Source organism: Brachyhypopomus gauderio, chromosome 3 (genome assembly GCF_052324685.1).
Source record: "Brachyhypopomus gauderio isolate BG-103 chromosome 3, BGAUD_0.2, whole genome shotgun sequence".
NCBI lineage: Eukaryota > Metazoa > Chordata > Actinopteri > Gymnotiformes > Hypopomidae > Brachyhypopomus > Brachyhypopomus gauderio.
Genome location: NC_135213.1, coordinates 28638300 through 28658089, shown reverse-complemented (window position 1 = coordinate 28658089; position 19790 = coordinate 28638300). Strand labels below are relative to the sequence as shown.

Sequence of the window (19790 nt, the reverse complement as noted above, 5' to 3'; positions counted from 1 at the left end):
TTGCATTATTTTTTAAAGATACATGTTATTAATCTCATTTATTTCTGTTCATTTATCATTTTTTAGCTGAAGCAGTTGATTGTCGCTTTGGCAATGCAGGACTTTCCATGGATTCATCTCAGTACTCAAGTGAAGTTATTAACACACAGGTGAGAGCAGGTCTTTACATTAATTTGTCTTGACCTTTTCAGCTAAAAATAATGTGTATAATTCTATTTGTGAAGGTTTTTGCATGATGCTCTTTGCTTGGGGTATATCCTTTCATTATTAAGGTAAAGTAATTTTTTGTTTTGCAGTATTCTACTGACATTAAGTATAGAGAAAGAGTTTGATAAACCAGGATTATCCAACATAGTACAACTACTCATAGCAAAAATAGTAATTTACAACCAGCGTATAACCTTGTACTTTGTTTTCTTTTACATGGGATGGCTGTTTATACAGCATCATTTTGTAATTTTCATAGTACGAACAGTGGTACTAGTGTTGATGTGGTCTCACCACACCCACCAGATGGCAGTATGTGCATAGGTAGTGCCTGGCAGCTGTAAGAAGTAAGATTATGCATTCTCAGTTGTAGGGTGTTCACAGCACTACACGGTTTAATTTGACTATCCAGGACTGAATGCTCACAGCCTTATGAGGTGCAGATAAAATGGAGGTCAGGCTAAACACGTTTCACACTCAAGTTTTTATTTATTTATTTGGATGGTGAACATGAGGCAGAAGACAGATTGCTGTGCCATCAACAGATAACCAAGTGTATTGGTGGAGCTGGCGGTGACAGTGAGGGTGTGTGTGGTGGACCTGACGATGACAGTGTGTGTGTGGTGGACCTGACGATGACAGTGTGTGTGTGGTGGACCTGACGATGACAGTGTGTGTGTGGTGGACCTGACGATGACAGTGTGTGTGTGGTGGACCTGACGATGACAGTGTGTGTGTGGTGGACCTGACGATGACAGTGTGTGTGTGGTGGACCTGACGATGACAGTGTGTGTGTGGTGGACCTGACGGTGACTGTGTGTGTGTGGTGGACCTGACGGTGACTGTGTGTGTGTGGTGGACCTGACGGTGACTGTGTGTGTGTGTGTGGTGGACCTGACGGTGACTGTGTGTGTGTGTGTGTGGTGGACCTGACGGTGACTGTGTGTGTGTGTGTGGTGGACCTGACGGTGACTGTGTGTGTGTGTGGTGGACCTGACGGTGACTCTGTGTGTGTGTGTGTGTGTGTGGTGGACCTGATGGTGACTCTGTGTGTGTGTGTGGTGGACCTGACGGTGACTCTGTGTGTGTGTGTGTGTGGTGGACCTGACGGTGACTGTGTGTGTGTGTGGTGGACCTGACGGTGACTGTGTGTGTGTGTGGTGGACCTGACGGTGACAGTGTGTGTGTGGTGGGGCTGACGTGAGATTGTGTGTGTGTGTGTGTGTGTGTGTGTGTGTGTGGTGGAGCTGCCGTGAGAGAGTGTGTGTGTGTGTGGTGGAGCTGGCGTGAGCGTGTGTGTGTGTGTGTGTGGTGGAGTTGACATGAGAGTGTGTGTGTGTGTGTGGTGGAGTTGACATGAGAGTGAGTGTGTGTGTGTGTGTGTGTGTGTGTGTGTGTGTGTGTGTGTGTGTGTGTGTGTGTGTGTCTGTGTTGGAGTTGACGTGAGTGTGTGTGTGTGTGTGTGTGTTGGAGTTGACGTGAGTGTGTGTGTGGTGGAGTTGACGTGAGTGTGTGTGTGGTGGAGTTGACGTGAGCGTGAGTGTGTGTGGTGGAGTTGACAGTGAGAATGTTGTGGTTTCTGGTCTGTTTTGTGCTTTGTGGTTGACTAGATGTGGTAAGCTGCAAAAATGCAAAGCAGTGAGAGGAAAGAAAGCCATTTGGACAGTGAAGTCGTGAATGAACGGACTTGTGAAATGAACTTTCGACAAGAAAACCTTTTGATTTACCTGCCAATAAGCAACAACCAAGCAGATGGTCACTGCAGATGATGACAGAACGACTATGATACAGTGATGAACGATAATAAGAGCTTTAAGAAAACACTTCTTAATTAAACATCTGCCATTAAAATCACCATCATCATTAACAATGCAGGAGTGGTGTGAGTATCTGTAGAGAAATTACTGTTTAATTATTAAGGCTCACCAGAGTTGTGTTGATATCTGGAACAGTCTGCAGAGGACAGATAAGACATAGAAAGACCTGTTTTAAAACAACAGCAAGGAGACGGGAGGGAGGAATAGCTCTGGTAGTGTGAAGTAAACATTTTCTAAACAGAGCAAAGTTCGCACCCTGGCAGTGGCATCTGTGGAGAACGATTGGACTAATAGAATTTCAAATATAAACATCTGGTTACAATGATTGGACCAACAGAATAACATATACAAACATTTATCTGCCCCCCTTCATAAGAGCTCTTCCAGAGGCGCTGCCCAAGGCATCTTTACTGCACAAGGCTTCATTACCAACACCACTGAAAAACATGCCATGTGTGCAGCTCACAGCAAATACCATGATGAACAATTTAAGTTCATGTATCCACATACTATTCCCACCAGTTATATTATAAAATTATTGAAATGGTCTGTACTGGTCTGTACATTCATTTTTATTCCTTTCACCTGAAGATGCAGGTTAAAAAGTCACTGGTCTCTGTGGTGCATTTGCTTGTGGTGTTCAGTTGTCCTCGAGGTCTCAGGCCACTGTTGGCCTCTGCTGACTTCTCCAATAGCGTTCTGAACACGTCTTAGTGCCGTCTACCTGTTCTGGTCCTCACAGCAGCTCTCATCCCTTTTGTGTCCAGTGATTTAACCCAAACACGTAGGTTGTAGTGTGTGACGCATCTTGCCCAAACTGTCCTGAAGCACTCCATGTTTATCCAGACAGGGGACATGAGACCAGCCATGACCTGCTGCCTCTCCTGCTCATGTAGCGTGCACCTTTAGTCATACGCAATGACCTTTCAATGCACCAAAGAACATAATTTTATTAAAAATACAGGATTATCTCTTTTTTTTTTACTTTGCATCCGCAAATATTCTCATACCTCCCAGATTGAAAATCACTGCCTGGCAAACACCATGACCTAGAAACATTGCAGATAAGTACTAGATCATTAAAAGATGGTATTTTTCTCTTAAGCAATTTACTAGCAATATTAAGTTGTAATGTAAACCTAATATTTGCTGTTTCAACTATAGACAAAGCCAAAGTACATTTGTAGGCTACATGGTATGTTTAGCTAGATCTATTAATTTTGTAATTAATAGAACAAAATTGCCAGGCAGAACTCTGGCAAATCAATCTTGAAAACACATATATAAATATAACATATGTTGAATAGGTTGTCACACTTATAATCTCAAACCATAACACCCATCCATCACACACCATGATCGGCATGCAACATCTTGTAAGGAATCTGTGTTTTAAAGCACAGCACATCAGTTGATGATCATTATCAAACACTGGCACGATAAAGATGGCTTAGGGCGAACCTTGGAGGAACCATGGCTTTACATTCATCCTGTAGTCACTTTTAAGTGTTCGCCAATAACACGGCAGATAGTACAGCTCTGTAGTGGCTTGGTCAGCAGTGGATAATGGCTGTAAAACGCTTTTCTGCCTGTTTTACAAGTGGCTGTTGTTACTGCCTGATTGAGAGTCTGAGAGAGATGCTTCGCTGTGTTGTGGATTCCTCATGACTTCATGGCCTTGCGCAGTCTACACTAGTGAAGCCTTCACAACTACAGGGTTTATTTTTGCCGCATTTGGTAAACAAACTCCTCTTCCCAAAGCCCAGTATAGCTGCCTGTTTCACGGTGTAGCAATATTTCAAAATGATGAATTATATAGATGACTTGTATAGAATTTTATATATTTATACGTATATACACACACACACACACACACACACACACACACACACAATACTAATAATACTAATGGGAACAATAGTTGAAAAGACTAGGCTAATGAAGTAATGCTAATCCTACGAAATGGAGTTATGGAGAAAGAATTCTACAGAAACAGATGATACCAGATTGGCACCCTGATACACAACATATGAGCGGAGGCAAAGTTTTGAGATGAGTGAAAGGACACGCCCATCTGTGAAAGGACACGCCCGTCCACGTGCGGTCAACTGCACCTGGTGTGTGATTCCCACGAGGGCAGGTTTGAATCGCTGCACAGGTTGTGTGCACGAACCCTGGTCCTCCAGTTGTTGTGATCACCACCTGGGTGGCTTTCTTAAGGGAGCTCATAGACGGCAAGCAGAGCCAGCTTAGTCACAATAGGCTACTCAGAAATGTACTGGGTGTCAGATGTCACAAAGGGAAGTTGTGGGTGCAGTCGCTGGCCTCTTCTGGGTGTTGCTGTCCTGAGCTTAATTACACTGACCATTAAACTAAAATCAATAGCTGTCGGCCAGACAGAGTTAACTTTAATTTACCTAGATGAAAAAAGACAAATTACACTACTAAGACATAAAAAGAAAAGACTAACGTAGCTATAAGTACTTAGGATTTTTTTTTTGAGAACTTTGAGAGTTTGAACTGACTGTTTCACACCGTGAGGTAGTATTTAACTTAATATTTAACTTAATTATTAGTATTTTAATTTAACTACATTCCCTGAAGAAAGAAATGGATAAAGAAATTAAGAAAGTACCTGATTCTGAATATAATTAATTCCTGTTGCCTAATCAGGAACTAATTTGATCACTTCACTTGTCATCCTGGATGCTGAGCTGTCAGTGTATACAAATTCGGAGTTGAACATTTGGGCATTCTCCACTACAGTGGAACATAGGCAGTGCAGTAATTAGAGGTGTCTACATGTTTGGGATGAGAAAGCAGGAAGTAGGTCTGGTGTGTGCACATGCTTCTGTGTACAAGCCATGTAGAGAGAGCACTGCATGGGGATGTCCTTTCAGGTGTTAAAACGAGATCTCTCTCTCACACACACACACACACACACACACACACACACACACACACACACACACACACACACACAGCAGAGAGAGGAGATGCAGCGGGACCTGTGCAGGTTGAAGAGGATGATGGCCCTGGTTTCTGAGGCTCTTGACCAGAAGGAGTCGGACTCCAGAGCCAGACCCTGCTCTGATGCTTCTGACCAGAACTCGGGTGCTGTACCAGGTGAGGAATCACCTCCAGCGCTCATAAACTCCACTTTACTGACAATAAACCCCACCCACAATGTGTAAAATCCACATTGCACCACAGGCCAAACACCTGCTTTGGGTGGCTTGGAATAAGACTGATTCTATATGAATAGAATCTATATGAATCTCTAGAGCTTGTTTTTAGAAGACCTTGTGTTCCAGGATATCCTGCTGATGTGTTAGTTTTAAGCGTCTTAAAATATCACTGGTGGAGCGGCACGAGGAACAACTCCAGAGGTGTTCTATCTGACTTGGAGTTCCAGTCCTGGGGATCTATTTCTGTGGAAGCAGCACAAGTGCAGAAATAAGGCATGAGACCACAGAGCAGGCACGTGTGGGTGGGGCTAAAATAGGGCGCAAGACCACAGAGCAGGCACGTGTGGGTGGGGCTAAAATAAGGCGCAAGACCACAGAGCAGGCACGTGTGGGTGGGGCTAAAATAGGGCGCAAGACCACAGAGCAGGCACGTGTGGGTGGGGCTAAAATAGGGCGCAAGACCACAGAGCAGGCACGTGTGGGTGGGGCTAAAATAGGGCGCAAGACCACAGAGCAGGCACGTGTGGGTGGGGCTAAAATAGGGCGCAAGCCCACAGAACAGGCGCGTGTGGGCTTAAGACCACCTTGGTCAGACTGATCACATAATCAGCAGGTGTGGTTAGACGTGTCGCCACAATATCCAATCAAATTATTTTTTGTCTCTGAGGAGTATTGGAGTCATCAAAATTCTCCAGAAGCGTGTGTGTGTGTGTGTGTACAGTGGGGAAAATAAGTATTTAGTCAGTTACCAATTGTGCAAGTTCTCCCACTTAAAAAGATGAGAGGCCTAGACCTCATAGGTAGACCTCAACTATGAGAGACAAAATGTGAAAAAAAATTGAGAAAATCATTTTGTCTGACTTTTAAATAATTTATTTGCAAATAATGGTGGAAAATAAGTATTTGGTCACCTACAAACAAGCAAGATTTCTGGCTGTCACAGACCTGTAACTTCTTTTTTAAGAGGCTCCTCTTTCCTCCACTCATTACCTGTATTAATGGCACCACTTTGAAGTCATTAACAGTATAAAAGACACCTGCCCACAACCTCAAACAGTCACACTCCAAACTCCACTATGGTGAAGACGAAAAAGCTGTCGGAGGACACCAGAAACCGAATTGTAGGCTGGGAAGACTGAATCTGCAATAGGCAAGCAGCTTGGTGTGAAGAAATCTACTGTGGGAGCAATAATCAGAAAATGGAAGACCTACAAGACCACTACTAATCTCCCTCGATCTGGGGCTCCACGCAAGATCTTAGCCTGTGGGGTCAAAATGATCACAAGAACGGTGAGGAAAAATCCCAGAACCACAAGGGGGGATCTAGTGAATGACCTGCAGAAAGCTGGGACCAACGTTACAAAGGCTACCATCAGCAACACACTACGACGCCAGGGACTCAGATCTTGCAGTGCCAGACGTGTCCCCCTGCTTAAGCCAGGCACGTCTGAAGTTTGCTAGAGAGCATTTGGATGTTCCAGAAGAGTATTGGGAGAATGTCATATGGTCAGATGAAACCAAAGTAGAACTATTTGGTAAAAACACAACTCGTCGTGTTTGGAGGACAGTGAATGCTGAGTTACATCCAAAGAACACCATACCAACTGTCAAGCATGGGGGTGGCAACATCATGCTTTGGGGCTGTTTCTCTGCAAAGGGACCAGGACGACTGGTCCGTGTACATAAAAGAATGAATGGGGCCATGTATTGTGAGATTTTGGGTGCAAACCTCCTTCCATCAGCAAGGGCAATGAAGATGAAACGTGAGGAAATCTGCATGGAGGAATGGGCCAACATACCAGCAACAGTGTGTGCCAACCTTGTGAAGACTTACAGAAAACGTTTGACCTCTGTTATTGCCAACAGAGGATATACAACAAAGTATTGAGATGAACTTTTGTTATTGACCAAATACTTATTTTCTACCATTATTTGCAAATAAATTCTTTAAAAGTCAGACAAAATGATTTTCTCAATTTTTTTTTCACATTTTGTCTCTCATAGTTGAGGTCTACCTATGATGTCAATTACCGGCCTCTCTCATCTTTTTAAGTGGGAGAAATTGCACAATTGGTCACTGACTAAATAATTATTTTCCCCACTGTGTGTGTGTGTGTGTGTGTGTGTGTGTGTGTGTGTGTGTGCGCGTGTGCGTGCAACTGGGGTGTGCAAGGGAGAAGTGTCTTGATTCCAGCTCTCACCAGCTCATTTCTCATTTTGTTTTACAGGCGCTGACTTCAGCAAAGCCACACCACATGTGGCTGGAACACGACCAGACAGGTATGTATATTACAGACGGGGGCGTCGGTTACAGACGGGTGCATTCGTTACAGATGGAGGTGTAGATTATATTGGTATACAAATGTTGGTTTCCTCAATCATTTTTGGTGTTTCATATATATATTTGAATGTGCTGAACACTAATGTGTATTCTGAATTTCTGCATCACGTATCACATAGGGTTTTTGAGAAACAGGCAATTAAACATTGTATTGTCAATTATCTATTGGTGCACATTATTACTATGCATTTCAAGTACCACCAACAGGAAGCAAAATAAAAATTATTAATTAAAAATAAAAAAGTTAGCAAAACAGTGCAACAATAGTCACCCATCATAGATGAGCTCCACTTTCCATGGGGCCGCTTCTCTGGCCAGTGTCTTGGTGGAACCTTTCACCATGTTCCCCATTGACGACTCCAAGATTTGGTGGGAAAAAGTCCAGGTGAGCGTGCAAAAATGTATCTTCAGTGACATGTTGCACTTCATCGGTTTGAATGCCTGAAGCAGACATTCAATGTGTTCCACATAGTCTGGTGCCTTGTAGTTACAAAAGTTACAGAAGTATGAAGTTACTGACTACCTTCTTGAAGGCTGCCCATGCAACATGTCCTGCACCCTTCAGAACTTTCGTTCTGAGTGACGTTCATCATTTGTGTTCGAATTAAAACACCTTCATTAATCTGTGCATTATGCGTGGAAATATTTGGCGTCAGTTGGCAAATTAATTGCCTTTGCAAAGTTTTTCATTAGGCCAAGTTTGATGTGCAGTGGCGAAAGAAATCTCTTCTTTGGATCCACCAGTGGGCCACATTGTACATTCTTCTGGCCTGGAATCAGTTTCTTGCAGGATGGTCAGGATCTTATGTGCCTGTTTGGCTCGACTGTCCCACTCGCAGAGGAAGCAGCAGTATGTCATTAGTTTTAATTAATTAGTTCTGATGTATTGTTGAATGAAAAACAGTGATACTATGATTTTGGACTCATTAGTGCTACTGGAATTAGGCTACACTATCATGGCAATGATCGTAGCTGAGGTCAGGCGTGCTGGAGCATGCCCAAACAAACTGCGCACGACCAGACAGGCCCGTGACCAGACGGTACCATGACCAGACGGACCCTAACCCTAACCCATTTCTCAAAAACCCTACGTGATGGGACGATTTCAATCGTTACAACACCTATCTGGCGTACCTAAAATGATAAAGGAAACAAAAACCTTGTAAACTAGTGTTAAAGAGGGGTACAGGATGGGACATAAATTACAGAAGGGTACAAAATTTACTAAGGGCTATGGAACTTGCAGGTATGTAAATTATAAGACATGTAAAGTATGGTTAAAAATATAAATTAGATCTGTAACTACAGACCGATACACAACAGTGAGTGGATAATATATTCAGGTATACAGATTTGACAGGTACATAAATTAGGCAGGTAAATTCCACAGTTTACAGAAATTACAGAATAACATGTAGATGTTACAGATTATTTAAATTATAGATGCACAATGTCATGGGTATTACAGACTCATGTCTACAAATTATTAAATTATAGATGGACAATGTCATGGGTATTACAGACTCATGTCTACAAATTATTAAATTATAGATGGACAATGACATGGGAATTACACTTATGTCTACATTACAGGAGGGTTTGTGGTGAGTTCATGGGGTCATGCATATGTGCAAGTGTATACCAGCACTGGCAGGTGCATATGTTTTTGTGTGTGTGTGTGTGTGGAGGCTGATATCTGATCTCGGAAGGGGTTGGATTATCTCGGGAGGAGCAGGATGTCGGAAATCATTACTGGGCCATTTTATTCCTCATTTTATTTCTCAGTGTTAAGAGGGAAAAATCTCTAGCATCATATTTTAGCGCTTTTCACTCCACTACACCACCCACCCTCAAAATAAACACTCTCTCACACACACACACACACAGTTTGTCCTCTGTGAAGTAGCCACACACTTGCTTGAGTCATAGTGAGAACTTTGCAGTCAACTCTGTGCTTCTTACACATTGTAAAATAATGGTCACAGCATGGCAGCATAATACACAGTGTATTTGTAAATCACTACAGGCGAGGTTATCTGACTAATAATGTTAATAGAAATAATGTTCATAACATAGCATTAATAATATAATAACATAATCTTGCAACTTTAATAATAATATAATAATGTTAATAGCAATAATATCATTAATATAATAACATTAAACTAGTAACGATAATAACAATATAATGTTAATCGTAATAATAATGTAGTAATGTTAATAATACGCATTGTTAATATTTCATGACACCGCACAACTTCTCCGGGGAGGCAACTTTGTTCCAGTGTGTGTGTAGAGCTGTGCGGAGGTTGGTGTGTTTCTTTCTGAACACAACTTCTGCACCTGCGCTGATAACAGTTAATGCCCCACTGCCATCCTGCCCCCAGAGTGAGTGGCCCTGCCCCGCGTCCTGCGTGTCTGCCTGAGATGCCCCACGTCCCACAGACATGGCCTCCACTCAGCAGAGCTCAGGTGAAGACGGGTAAGACTAGGAGCACAACGCTCAACACACCACATCTACAAGTCATGTTCTACGGCAGCCGTTTTCCACCTCTTCCCCATTGTGCTTGCCTGTGTTGCCATTGGAGACCCCCATAAATGGCAGTGTTCACCCTGCAGGGCATCTCGTCCCATTGGCACCTCTCCTGAGAGGACACGTCTCCTATGTGGGCACCGTGCTTGCCTGGGTACTTCGCCCCTGTGTGTATACATGTGGGTGTGGTTGCATGGTGGGTGTGGTTCCTTGGCTTCGTGGGCATGGCGCCTGTATGGCATGTCTCTTCTGCTGTGGGGAGTAGGACTCCCACTGTGCACGCATAAGGAGCTCTCTGCTGCTACGCTTTCATCCCCTCTGCATGCGTGTGATGTATAATTAGTGTGCAGAGCCTTTGTTAGCGCTTTCAAGCTATTTTTCATTGCAGAGCGGATGAAGTCTCATTTTTCTAAAAGTCTGCATTTGTTATGTTTTCAGTGACAATCTTTTGTGAGGAGCACAAATAACCGTCATTTTGTTTCTTCTCAACCCAGAAGAGCCATGCCAGTCTGTGTATCTGTATGCCAGTCTGTGTATCTGTATGCCAGTCTGTGTGTCTGTATGCCAGTCTGTGTGTCTGTATGCCATGTATGTATCAGCAGAATGTCTGACTGCATGCATGTGCGCGGTCCACCATGTGTTCTGCATATGTTTAATGTGCTCCTCGAGTTGAGCAGCTTGGCGAGGAACTCTGTGTCTTTGTTTGTGTGCATGAGTTTCCCACTCATCACATTATAGCCTGGGCTGTTTCTCCATCGCTGTAATCGCTCTTTTCTCTCCCTGATTACGACTCTCATCTTCAAAACATTTAAATCTCTGCTGATTGACATTCAAATCTCACTGCTTCCAATCATAAGATTATTCCACATTATAAGCAACTGCAACCACAACAGGCAACAATCTAAACTGCTGCTCAATCTATATAAGTCTGCGTTTAGTCATGTATTTATTTGACATCTGAGAGTCATCAGACATTTCCGTGAGCCATTAAAATGTTGTGTAAGAGGCTGTCGGAATGGCTTTTGTATTTATTGGTGGTAAATCCTGTCTCCTGAACCCAGTGTGAGGAGCCTATTATGGCAGTCTGCTTCTCCGGGGAGGCAGGTGGGGGTGGAGTGACAGGAAGTGCGATGCTAACTTCCTGCCAAAGCAGAACTCCGCCTCTTCCAAGCACACTGGTGCCTGTGTTTGCCTGTACCTGTGTTTGCCTGTACCTGTGTTTGCCTGTACCTGTGGTTGCCTGTACCTGTGTTTGCCTGTACCTGTGGTTGCCTGTACCTGTGGTTGCCTGTACCTGTGGTTGCCTGTACCTGTGTTTGCCTGTACCTGTGGTTGCCTGTACCTGTGGTTGCCTGTACCTGTGGTTGCCTGTACCTGTGGTTGCCTGTACCTGTGTTTGCCTGTACCTGTGTTTGCCTGTACCTGTGTTTGCCTGTACCTGTGGGGGCCTGTGCCTGTGGGGGCCTGTGCCTGTGGGGGCCTGTGCCTGTGGGGGCCTGTACCTGTGGTTGCCTGTGCCTGTGGTTGCCTGTGCCTGTGGGGGCGTGTACCTGTGGTTGCCCCATTCACATACAGTTCTGAAGACGGGCTTTATGCCTTAATGGGAACCATCAGTTCAGGTGCATTTTGTGAAGAGATGTTGCTTTTTAGCACCTATTTGAAGGACCTCATGTACTAACCCATGCATGTGTTAAAAGAGTTCTGCACAAAATATTAAATGTGATTATTTAGTCTTCCTACATTCAACCACCAGAGCGGCGATCCAGTCAGAAGCCTGGCAACAGTCCAAGGCTGACGAGACGGTCAGGGGTGGAGCAAGAGGTCAAAGTTCATGGATCTGTGACCGAGGGTGCTCCTGCTGTGCTGGAGGAGGGGCAAGAGGAGGCAGGAGCTCATGAAGGAGTGATTCAGCCAGGTGTATGCAGATCAGACAGCAGCAGCACAGCGGACAGGATGGAGCTGGTGGCGTCTGGGCTCACGGCTAGTGAACTGGTAAGACTGTGTGTGTGTGTGTGTGTGTGTGTGTGTGTGTGTGCGCGTGTGCACAAAAAGGGAGTCATTAACCACTCCTGAGTGTGACACCAGCCAACCTGTCCATCATGTGGCAGTGTAAGTGGTGTGGTCAATGTGGGTGGTGTGGTCAATGTGGGTGGTGTGACTGTGTAGTGTGAGTTGTGTGTTGAAAATATTGTAAAACAAACAGGTTAATGACTGCTCTTAATCCCTGCTGGAGAAATGTGATTGTTGATTTGTAGTGTGAAGCCATTGAACTATGTCTATGTGGGCCACGATGCAACTGTGGCGTGTATCAGGAGGCATGTTTGATGGAAATCAAGGTCATTTATGCCCAGCATCTGTCTTGATTTACATCTCTGCCCCATCTTCTGTGTGTGCAGAGCATGGTGAGGAAATTTGTGAGGAAGAGAGACGGCAGTTTAAGCAGACAGCTGACCCCAAACACCACTCACATCATTATCAAGACGGGTAAGGAGTGTGGATCTGGTCTTATTTATCTGTCTGTCCGGGTTTATTTTGTGTTGCTTAGAGGACTAAAGATGAAATCTTTTTTTCCCTGCCCTCATTCTAAGAATGGTCATATTCTACCTGTTCTACTTTTAAACACGCATGCATGCACTCTGCAGGAGGTAATTACTCCATGTGTTGAATTATTTTTATATCAAAGCCACCCATCATTCCAAGATGCACATTAGCAAGTGCCATTAAGAAAATCTTTTTAATGTCGCTGTTACCGCGGCAACTGTCATGAGCACTTCATCGTTCTGGGGAAGGAAGACCTGAAGGCAAAACACTGTGGGAAACTTCATAAAGTAAAAAAATGCAGAACAGAGTGGAAGAAAATGTAGCAGCTGAAGATCTAGGCAGAACATCCACCTCTGAACTGTTAGAGCCTGTGACCCTCTGAACTGTTAGAGCCTGTGACCCTCTGAACTGTTAGAGCCTGTGACCCTCTGAACTGTTAGAGCCTGTGACCCTCTGAACTGTTAGAGCCTGTGTCCTTCTGAACTGTTAAAACAGGGGTGCCCACAAGTTTTCAGCTTGCGAGCTACTTATAAGATGACCAAGTCAGAAAGATCTACCTTTTCAAGAGTGAGTGAGTGAGATTTGAACCTCGAGTGTAAATTGTTGACGGGGGGGCGAACGTAAGTTGTTACCGGGGCGGTGTATATATACAGCCATCAGTGCAGATGGACGATAGCCTGTCATTCATGCACTACTTTTTAATGTCATGGGATCTACCCACATTCCTTTGCGATCGACCAACACTTCCTTCGCGATCGACGTAATGGGCACCCCTGTGTTAGAACCTGTGCGCCCCCTGAACTGTTAGAACCTGTGACCCCCTGAACTGTTAGAACCTGCGACCCACTAAACCAGGTATCACCAAATGGCGGACCGCGGTATCACCAGGTATCACCCGAACGCCGTCCTGTCCGGACCCAATCACATTCCTGATTAACTGGATACGGACCCAAATGCCAAAAAAATTTTAACAGGAGACTATATTTTAAATTTTTTCAGACGAGTGTTACATTCACCACCCATTTGAGTGTTACGTCCCCCCCCCCGCTCAACAACTTTCGTTCACCACCCCCCCCCCCCCCCCCCCCCCAACAACTTTCGTTCACCCCCCCCCCCCCCCCCAACAACTTTCGTTCGCCACCGCGGACCCGGACCTAAGGTCTGAGCTATCTGCCAAAAATGGACCGCGGAAAGATTTAATTGATTACCCCTGCACTAAACTGTTAGAACCTGTGACCCCCTGAACTTTTAGAATCCATGACCCTCTAAACTCTTCGATAAGTCTACCTATAAAATGCACTTAGGGGAGTTTGTAATGTGTAATGAGTTTGTAATGTGCGATGCAAAATAGTCACCGGATGGAGAAGGCGATATATCATTCATGATGTTTATTTATTCATTGTAGCCACAAATCCCAAAAATGTAGCATTTTAACAAGCTTCACACAGGCTTGGAGACGGGTGTACTGCCGTTATCCTTGTATCAGGTTCCCCTGTCTTGTCCTTGGGATGTTGCTCCTCTCAAATGTATTTTCTGAATACCCTGGTAAAAGTGACATGTTATCTTGTGTGATAAGTGATGATTCTGCTGATTGTTCTTAAGTACTTGGTTTTATACCGTTGGTCATTATATATTTATTGAGTACTTGGAACAGTTTCTATTAGGGTGTTGGTAAATCCTGCTAGGCTGGTTTATTAGGTTATCACAGAATCCTGTTAATATTGAGATGTATATGTCTTTGTCCGCCACTCTGATTTGTGGGGTGTCACAAGGGTCCATCCTCTGGCTCATTTTCTTTTCAATATGCAGACTCCCTTCAGGACAATAGACACATAAACCTGCTGTTTCATTTTAATGCTGTGTAGAAGATTTGCAGTGGTACCTTCCCTAGTAACTTGCCAGTCAGTGTTTTGTCATAAGGCTCAAGTGGTGTGTTACATATAGTAAAAAGGTTTTGTGCAACTAAAATGACAGTAAAACAGATGTTATTATGTTTGGCAGTTGTCCATCATCTAAAAGCCTGTTTGGAATCTGGGCTCTCTGCCATGGTACTTGGAAACACTGGTTAAAAATCTTGGGATTATTTGTGACTGAAATTTGAAAATCAAATTCATAATGGGGTTAAGAACAGCTTTTTTTCATCTTGTTTATCAATATCTAAATCACATCTTGGTCCACCAGATCCTGAAGGTTATTCATGCTTTTGTTAGTTCCTGATTGGGTTACTGTATTATGGAATTAATGAGGTATCTCTTCTGGATCTACAGCTGGTCCAAAATGCTGAGGCCCAGATTATTAAGTGGTGCAAAATAGAGGACATTGTTCCAGCACATTACCCTGCGTTGGACCACCGTTCAAAAGCGCGGAGGTCCTGAGGATCAACAGTGCTAATGTATGTTTTCCCTTTCTGCAAACTCATGTCCACACAGATGGAGACATGGTGTGTGAGCGCACGCTGAAGTACTTCCAGGGTATCGCTGGCAGGAAGTGGGTGGTGAGCTTCCTGTGTAAGTGGCTAATGCTTCTCATTTTATCCAGTGGCACTGGGATATGCACTGGGATACCACTTTAATAAACTATTATTATTACTATTATTATTATTGTTGATGATTATTATTATTATTTAAACAATTATAAAAAATATATATATTTAGTCAAATGTTTGGACACACCTACTGTTTATTTTTATTTTTTTTATTTTTTACATAAAAAATACAGGGAAGATGCCAAACCAATGAAAATGTCATCTTTTGATGACAGCTTTGCACATTCTTGGTGTTCTGTTAACCAGCTTCATGAAGCAGCACCTATGATGCTTATCCATCAGTCCTGAAGACCTTCTCACACATGCAGAGACCTTGTAGAGTGAAAGTTCAGAACTAATGTTCTGAAATAAAACTGTTTGCTGAGGGTACATTTAAAATTGCTTCCCAAAAGTAAACATAATCCATTAGATTAAAATAGCTTTTACTATTAAAAACATGCATTTAGACAGGTGTGTCCAAACCTTTGACTTGTAGTGTATATTTTGAACCACTACTGTAGGTACACCTTCTCTACAGAGCAGCCCTTGAGATGTGTGTGGTTCATACTAGATCATTGGTGATAACTCAACATTTTTGTTCCTCCAATAGGGATCTTGGAGTCCTTCAAACAATGCAAAGTTCTAGATGAAGTAAGTTTGTTACATCATCTCATTCTCCTTGATCCATTGTTTATCAGCAAGTCTGGACATACTCAGAGTTCTCCTGGTGTGTGGACACAGGTAGAGTTCTCCTGATGTGTGGTGCTTGTTTCCTAGGCACTGTTCGAAGTGCGTGGGGATGTCATTAACGGTCACGAACACAATGGTCCCCGGAAATCTCGGATGACTCCTGACGATAACGTGAGTCCTAATGTGGATCACTTTCCACCTCTCCCCACACAAGTCCCAGAGATGTCCAGGTCCTCAGTAACATCTGAAGGTTGATACTTCACACCGTGTTAAGTGTTCACCTAATTAATTCATAACATTTTTCAATTGCCTAGGAAGCTGAAGATTTTATATTAAAAGTCTTCAAGATGATAGGCTGAATAAATATGAGGTTATTTAACTGGAATGATAAAAAAAAAAAGTCTGTGTATTAAATGCATACATTGCAGATCTCTTCAAATATACAGCATATTAGGAAAGCTGCAATAAAGTTATTTGAATCGCAGAAGAACACACGGGTTCAGTGTATTAAGAACACGCATGTTCAGCGTGTGAAGAACAGGCGGGTTCAGCGTATTAAGAACAGGCGGGTTCGGCGTGTGAAGAACAGGCGGGTTCGGCGTGTGAAGAACAGGCGGGTTCGGCGTGTGAAGAACAGGCGGGTTCAGCGTGTGAAGAACAGGCGGGTTCAGCGTGTGAAGAACACGCGGGTTCAGCGTGTGACAAAGAAGAGTAGATTAAGCTGACCAGGCAGTTATGTATTTATAAAACTTAGTAAAAGAAAATAAAGTTTTTAATATATTGCTGTGCTTTGATACTCTGAACAGTGACAGACCTGTGTGTGTGTGTGTGTGTGTGTGTGTGTGTGTGTGTGTGTGTGTGTGTGTGTGTGTGTGTGTGTGTGTGTGTGTGTGTGTGTGTGTCATGGGAGAGGATAGTCTCCTCGTCTACCTTAACTTTTAGTTGCGCAGGTGAACTTAGATTTCCAATAATAGTTCTTTATGCAGCAGAGCTGATAGTGTTAGAGTGTGGTTAATGACATGTCTGTTTTCATTGCTAGTTGTTGCTATGGCAGCAATGAAGTTCGGTAACTCAAAGAAAAGAACCCCATGGAATGAATGTCATGATTTAAACATCTACCGGGTACTTTTTCATATAGAAACATATGGTTCCTCCTCCTAATTCAGAACCACTTTATTCAGTAAGTTATAAAGTACATGCATCTATGTATTTAAAGGATATACATATACCTGTACTGTTTCTGCTATTTTAAGGTGATGCATGGGTCACATCATTCTTTCAGCGATTCCCTGTAATTGCCCATAATTCCCTTGGCTTCCTTTTCAAAGGAGTAATGGTGTATTTCAGTAAGCACATTTCCGTTTGAAGTGACGTTTACACCATTAACTGGTTTCAGTCCTTTTTGCCACTAATTCTGGGCTGTAGTGTGTGTGACGTCACTGTTGTCTGTGTTTTACCAGTAATACTTGTGCCCTCTCTTCACCTCTTTTATTATTAATAAATAATGAAACATTTATAGAATTCTGACAGCAGAGTGATGGTATTTACAGTGAACTACGCTCATTATTGTTGTGGCCGTGCTTGATACCAATGAGGTGACATGGAGAACCTGGTGTGTCTTGTTACTGGAGGCCGTGGTTGGGGATACCTTATCTGAATGTGCGATCAGTAATGAGGGTGGAGAAGTGTGCCTCTTCTGCCACTCGTCTGACCTCAGTTGACCACGCTTTAACAACGCTTCCTCCCAACATGGCAGCCGAACTGATGCTGTGTCGTGATTGGGGCAACTACCTCCAACTGTATAAAGTAAATTAACTTTAGCTTCTGTTTTTGCCAGGAGTTAATCATGTTTTGCTAGGGCAGTGTCAGCCTTGGGGCAGCCTTGGGGCAGTGGTAACCTAGCAGACAGGACTTTGTTTTTGCCAGGAGTTAATCATGTTTGACTAGGGCAGTAGTAGCCTAACAGGATGTGGTAACCTAGCAGACAGGGCTTTGGGCTGACTGTGGGTTTGAGTCCCTGTGGGTTTGAATCCCGGCTCGGCCATGTAGCCCTCGACCTGCTCTGCTCCAGGGGGTCCATGCGATGGCTCACCTGCACTTTGACCCCAGTGTCCCAGAGAGGATAAGAGACAGGAATGCTTCACTTTAAGCTTCCTGCCTTGTGCTGAGGATACTGTGCAGGTTTTGAAACTTGTAGTTTAAGGCTAATGCTGTTGGACTGTAGCTAATGTCAGAACATTGAATAATCTGAAGAGGTTTTTGTTTGTTTGGTTTTTTTTTATTGTCATACGGCGTTAAGTTGTCCAGTGGGAAGGATGTCTGTGTTTCGGTTTATTTGGTTAACCCTTTCAGCTGCCTTGGATGCACCGATATTCCCCTCTTGTTGACATGCCTGCAGTGTTGGGGTTGAAAACTGTACACATCACTCGTGCATTCTTGGGTCTTTTCAGCTGCTGATGAAAGCTTACGAGATCTGCTTCCAAGGCTCCTTCACTGATATGACCACAGGTAAGAACTCCACACACCTCAGTCTGGCTGGTTCCCATAGCCATATTAAATTCCAAGTTCAGTCATGCAACATCAGTACCAAGAACAGTGCTAGCTGATGTCATCTTCAACCTGTGTGATAATACCATATTGTCATATTGGTTGCTGTATTCTGTGCTGGATACTTGGTCACACTGACCAGTCAGACCCCTAGGATGTGTCGGTGAGAAGGCCCCTAGAATGTGTCGGTGAGAAGGCCCCTAGAATGTGTCGGTGAGAAGGCCCCTAGAATGTGTCGGTGAGAAGGCCCCTAGAATGTGTCGGTGAGAAGGCCCCTAGAATGTGTCGGTGAGAAGGCCCCTAGAATGTGTCGGTGAGAAGGCCCCTAGAATGTGTCGGTGAGAAGGCCCCTAGAATGAGTCGGTGAGAAGGCCCCTAGAATGAGTCTGTGAGAAGGCCCCTAGGATGTGTCGGTGAGAAGGCCCCTAGGATGTGTCGGTGAGAAGGCCCCTAGGATGTGTCGGTGAGAAGGCCCCTAGAATGTGTCGGTGAGAAGGCCCCTAGAATGTGTCGGTGAGAAGGCCCCTAGAATGTGTCGGTGAGAAGGCCCCTAGAATGTGTCGGTGAGAAGGCCCCTAGAATGTGTCTGTGAGAAGGCCCCTAGAATGAGTCGGTGAGAAGGCCCCTAGAATGTGTCGGTGAGAAGGCCCCTAGAATGAGTCGGTGACGCATCTTTGTATCTACCCTCACAAAAACTCCACTTTTAGTGTTGGGAGCCTTTTTCACATTCCACTCACCACTTAATTTTGGTCTAGAACAATTGGGAGGGGTGAGGGGAGGGTCTCTGGTTGTTGGGTTAAAGATTAGAGGTTAGTGTTAGGGGTTAGGTTAGAAGTTTGTTAGGAACCTGATCCTAATTCCAGCTCTGGACCCTGTCCTAAAGAACCACTCTGAACCATTGCCTGGTCCCGGCTCTCTGCTGTACACAGCCAGCATGTGTTACGCAATAGGACTCCACTTTTTTGTCATCTGTAGGATGTGTGTGTGCCCATATGCGTGTGTGTGCAATTATTTCAGGGGGCATTTTGTGTCTTGTATGAGACTATTATGTCTGTAGAATAGGTAGACCTGTAATTTAAGATTGACCAGGGGTGTACAATAGAGTAACAGCAGTGAAAGAAGTAATGATAAATGTCCAGTGTGTAATCGATGTTCATTCACAAGAAGAGTATCGGTAAACTGACTACGATACAGAGCATTAGCCAAGGCAGGTGTATCCTTTTCTGAGGTGTTTGCCGCGCTAGTGTGTTCACACTATCCTGTCCTGTGTGCTGTTCTTTACCACATTTTGTTCTTATCTCTCACACAGAAATTTAAGTTTTTCAGAAATCCAAATTGTTATTCATAGTTTGTAGTCTATAGTTTAGTATACTTTAGAAAGACACTACAGGGATAATATTCA

At 43.9% G+C, this 19790-nt stretch overlaps 1 protein-coding gene across 2 annotated transcripts in view; it reads left to right on the top strand.

The window, feature by feature from the left end:
* LOC143510974 (uncharacterized) overlaps positions 1-19790 on the top strand; it is a 36523-nt gene that overhangs the window by 11560 nt on the left and 5173 nt on the right. Inside the window, exons 9-18 of one of the 2 annotated variants that reach the window (XM_077000912.1) lie at positions 67-149; positions 5009-5150; positions 7441-7492; positions 9941-10035; positions 11840-12078; positions 12483-12570; positions 15057-15134; positions 15762-15802; positions 15929-16012; positions 18292-18349. In XM_077000912.1, coding sequence (XP_076857027.1) covers positions 67-149; positions 5009-5150; positions 7441-7492; positions 9941-10035; positions 11840-12078; positions 12483-12570; positions 15057-15134; positions 15762-15802; positions 15929-16012; positions 18292-18349 — 960 coding nt within the window. Of the gene's footprint in view, positions 1-66; positions 150-5008; positions 5151-7440; positions 7493-9940; positions 10036-11839; positions 12079-12482; positions 12571-15056; positions 15135-15761; positions 15803-15928; positions 16013-18291; positions 18350-19790 lie in introns of those variants that run through there. The other variant, XM_077000913.1, reaches the window with a different exon arrangement.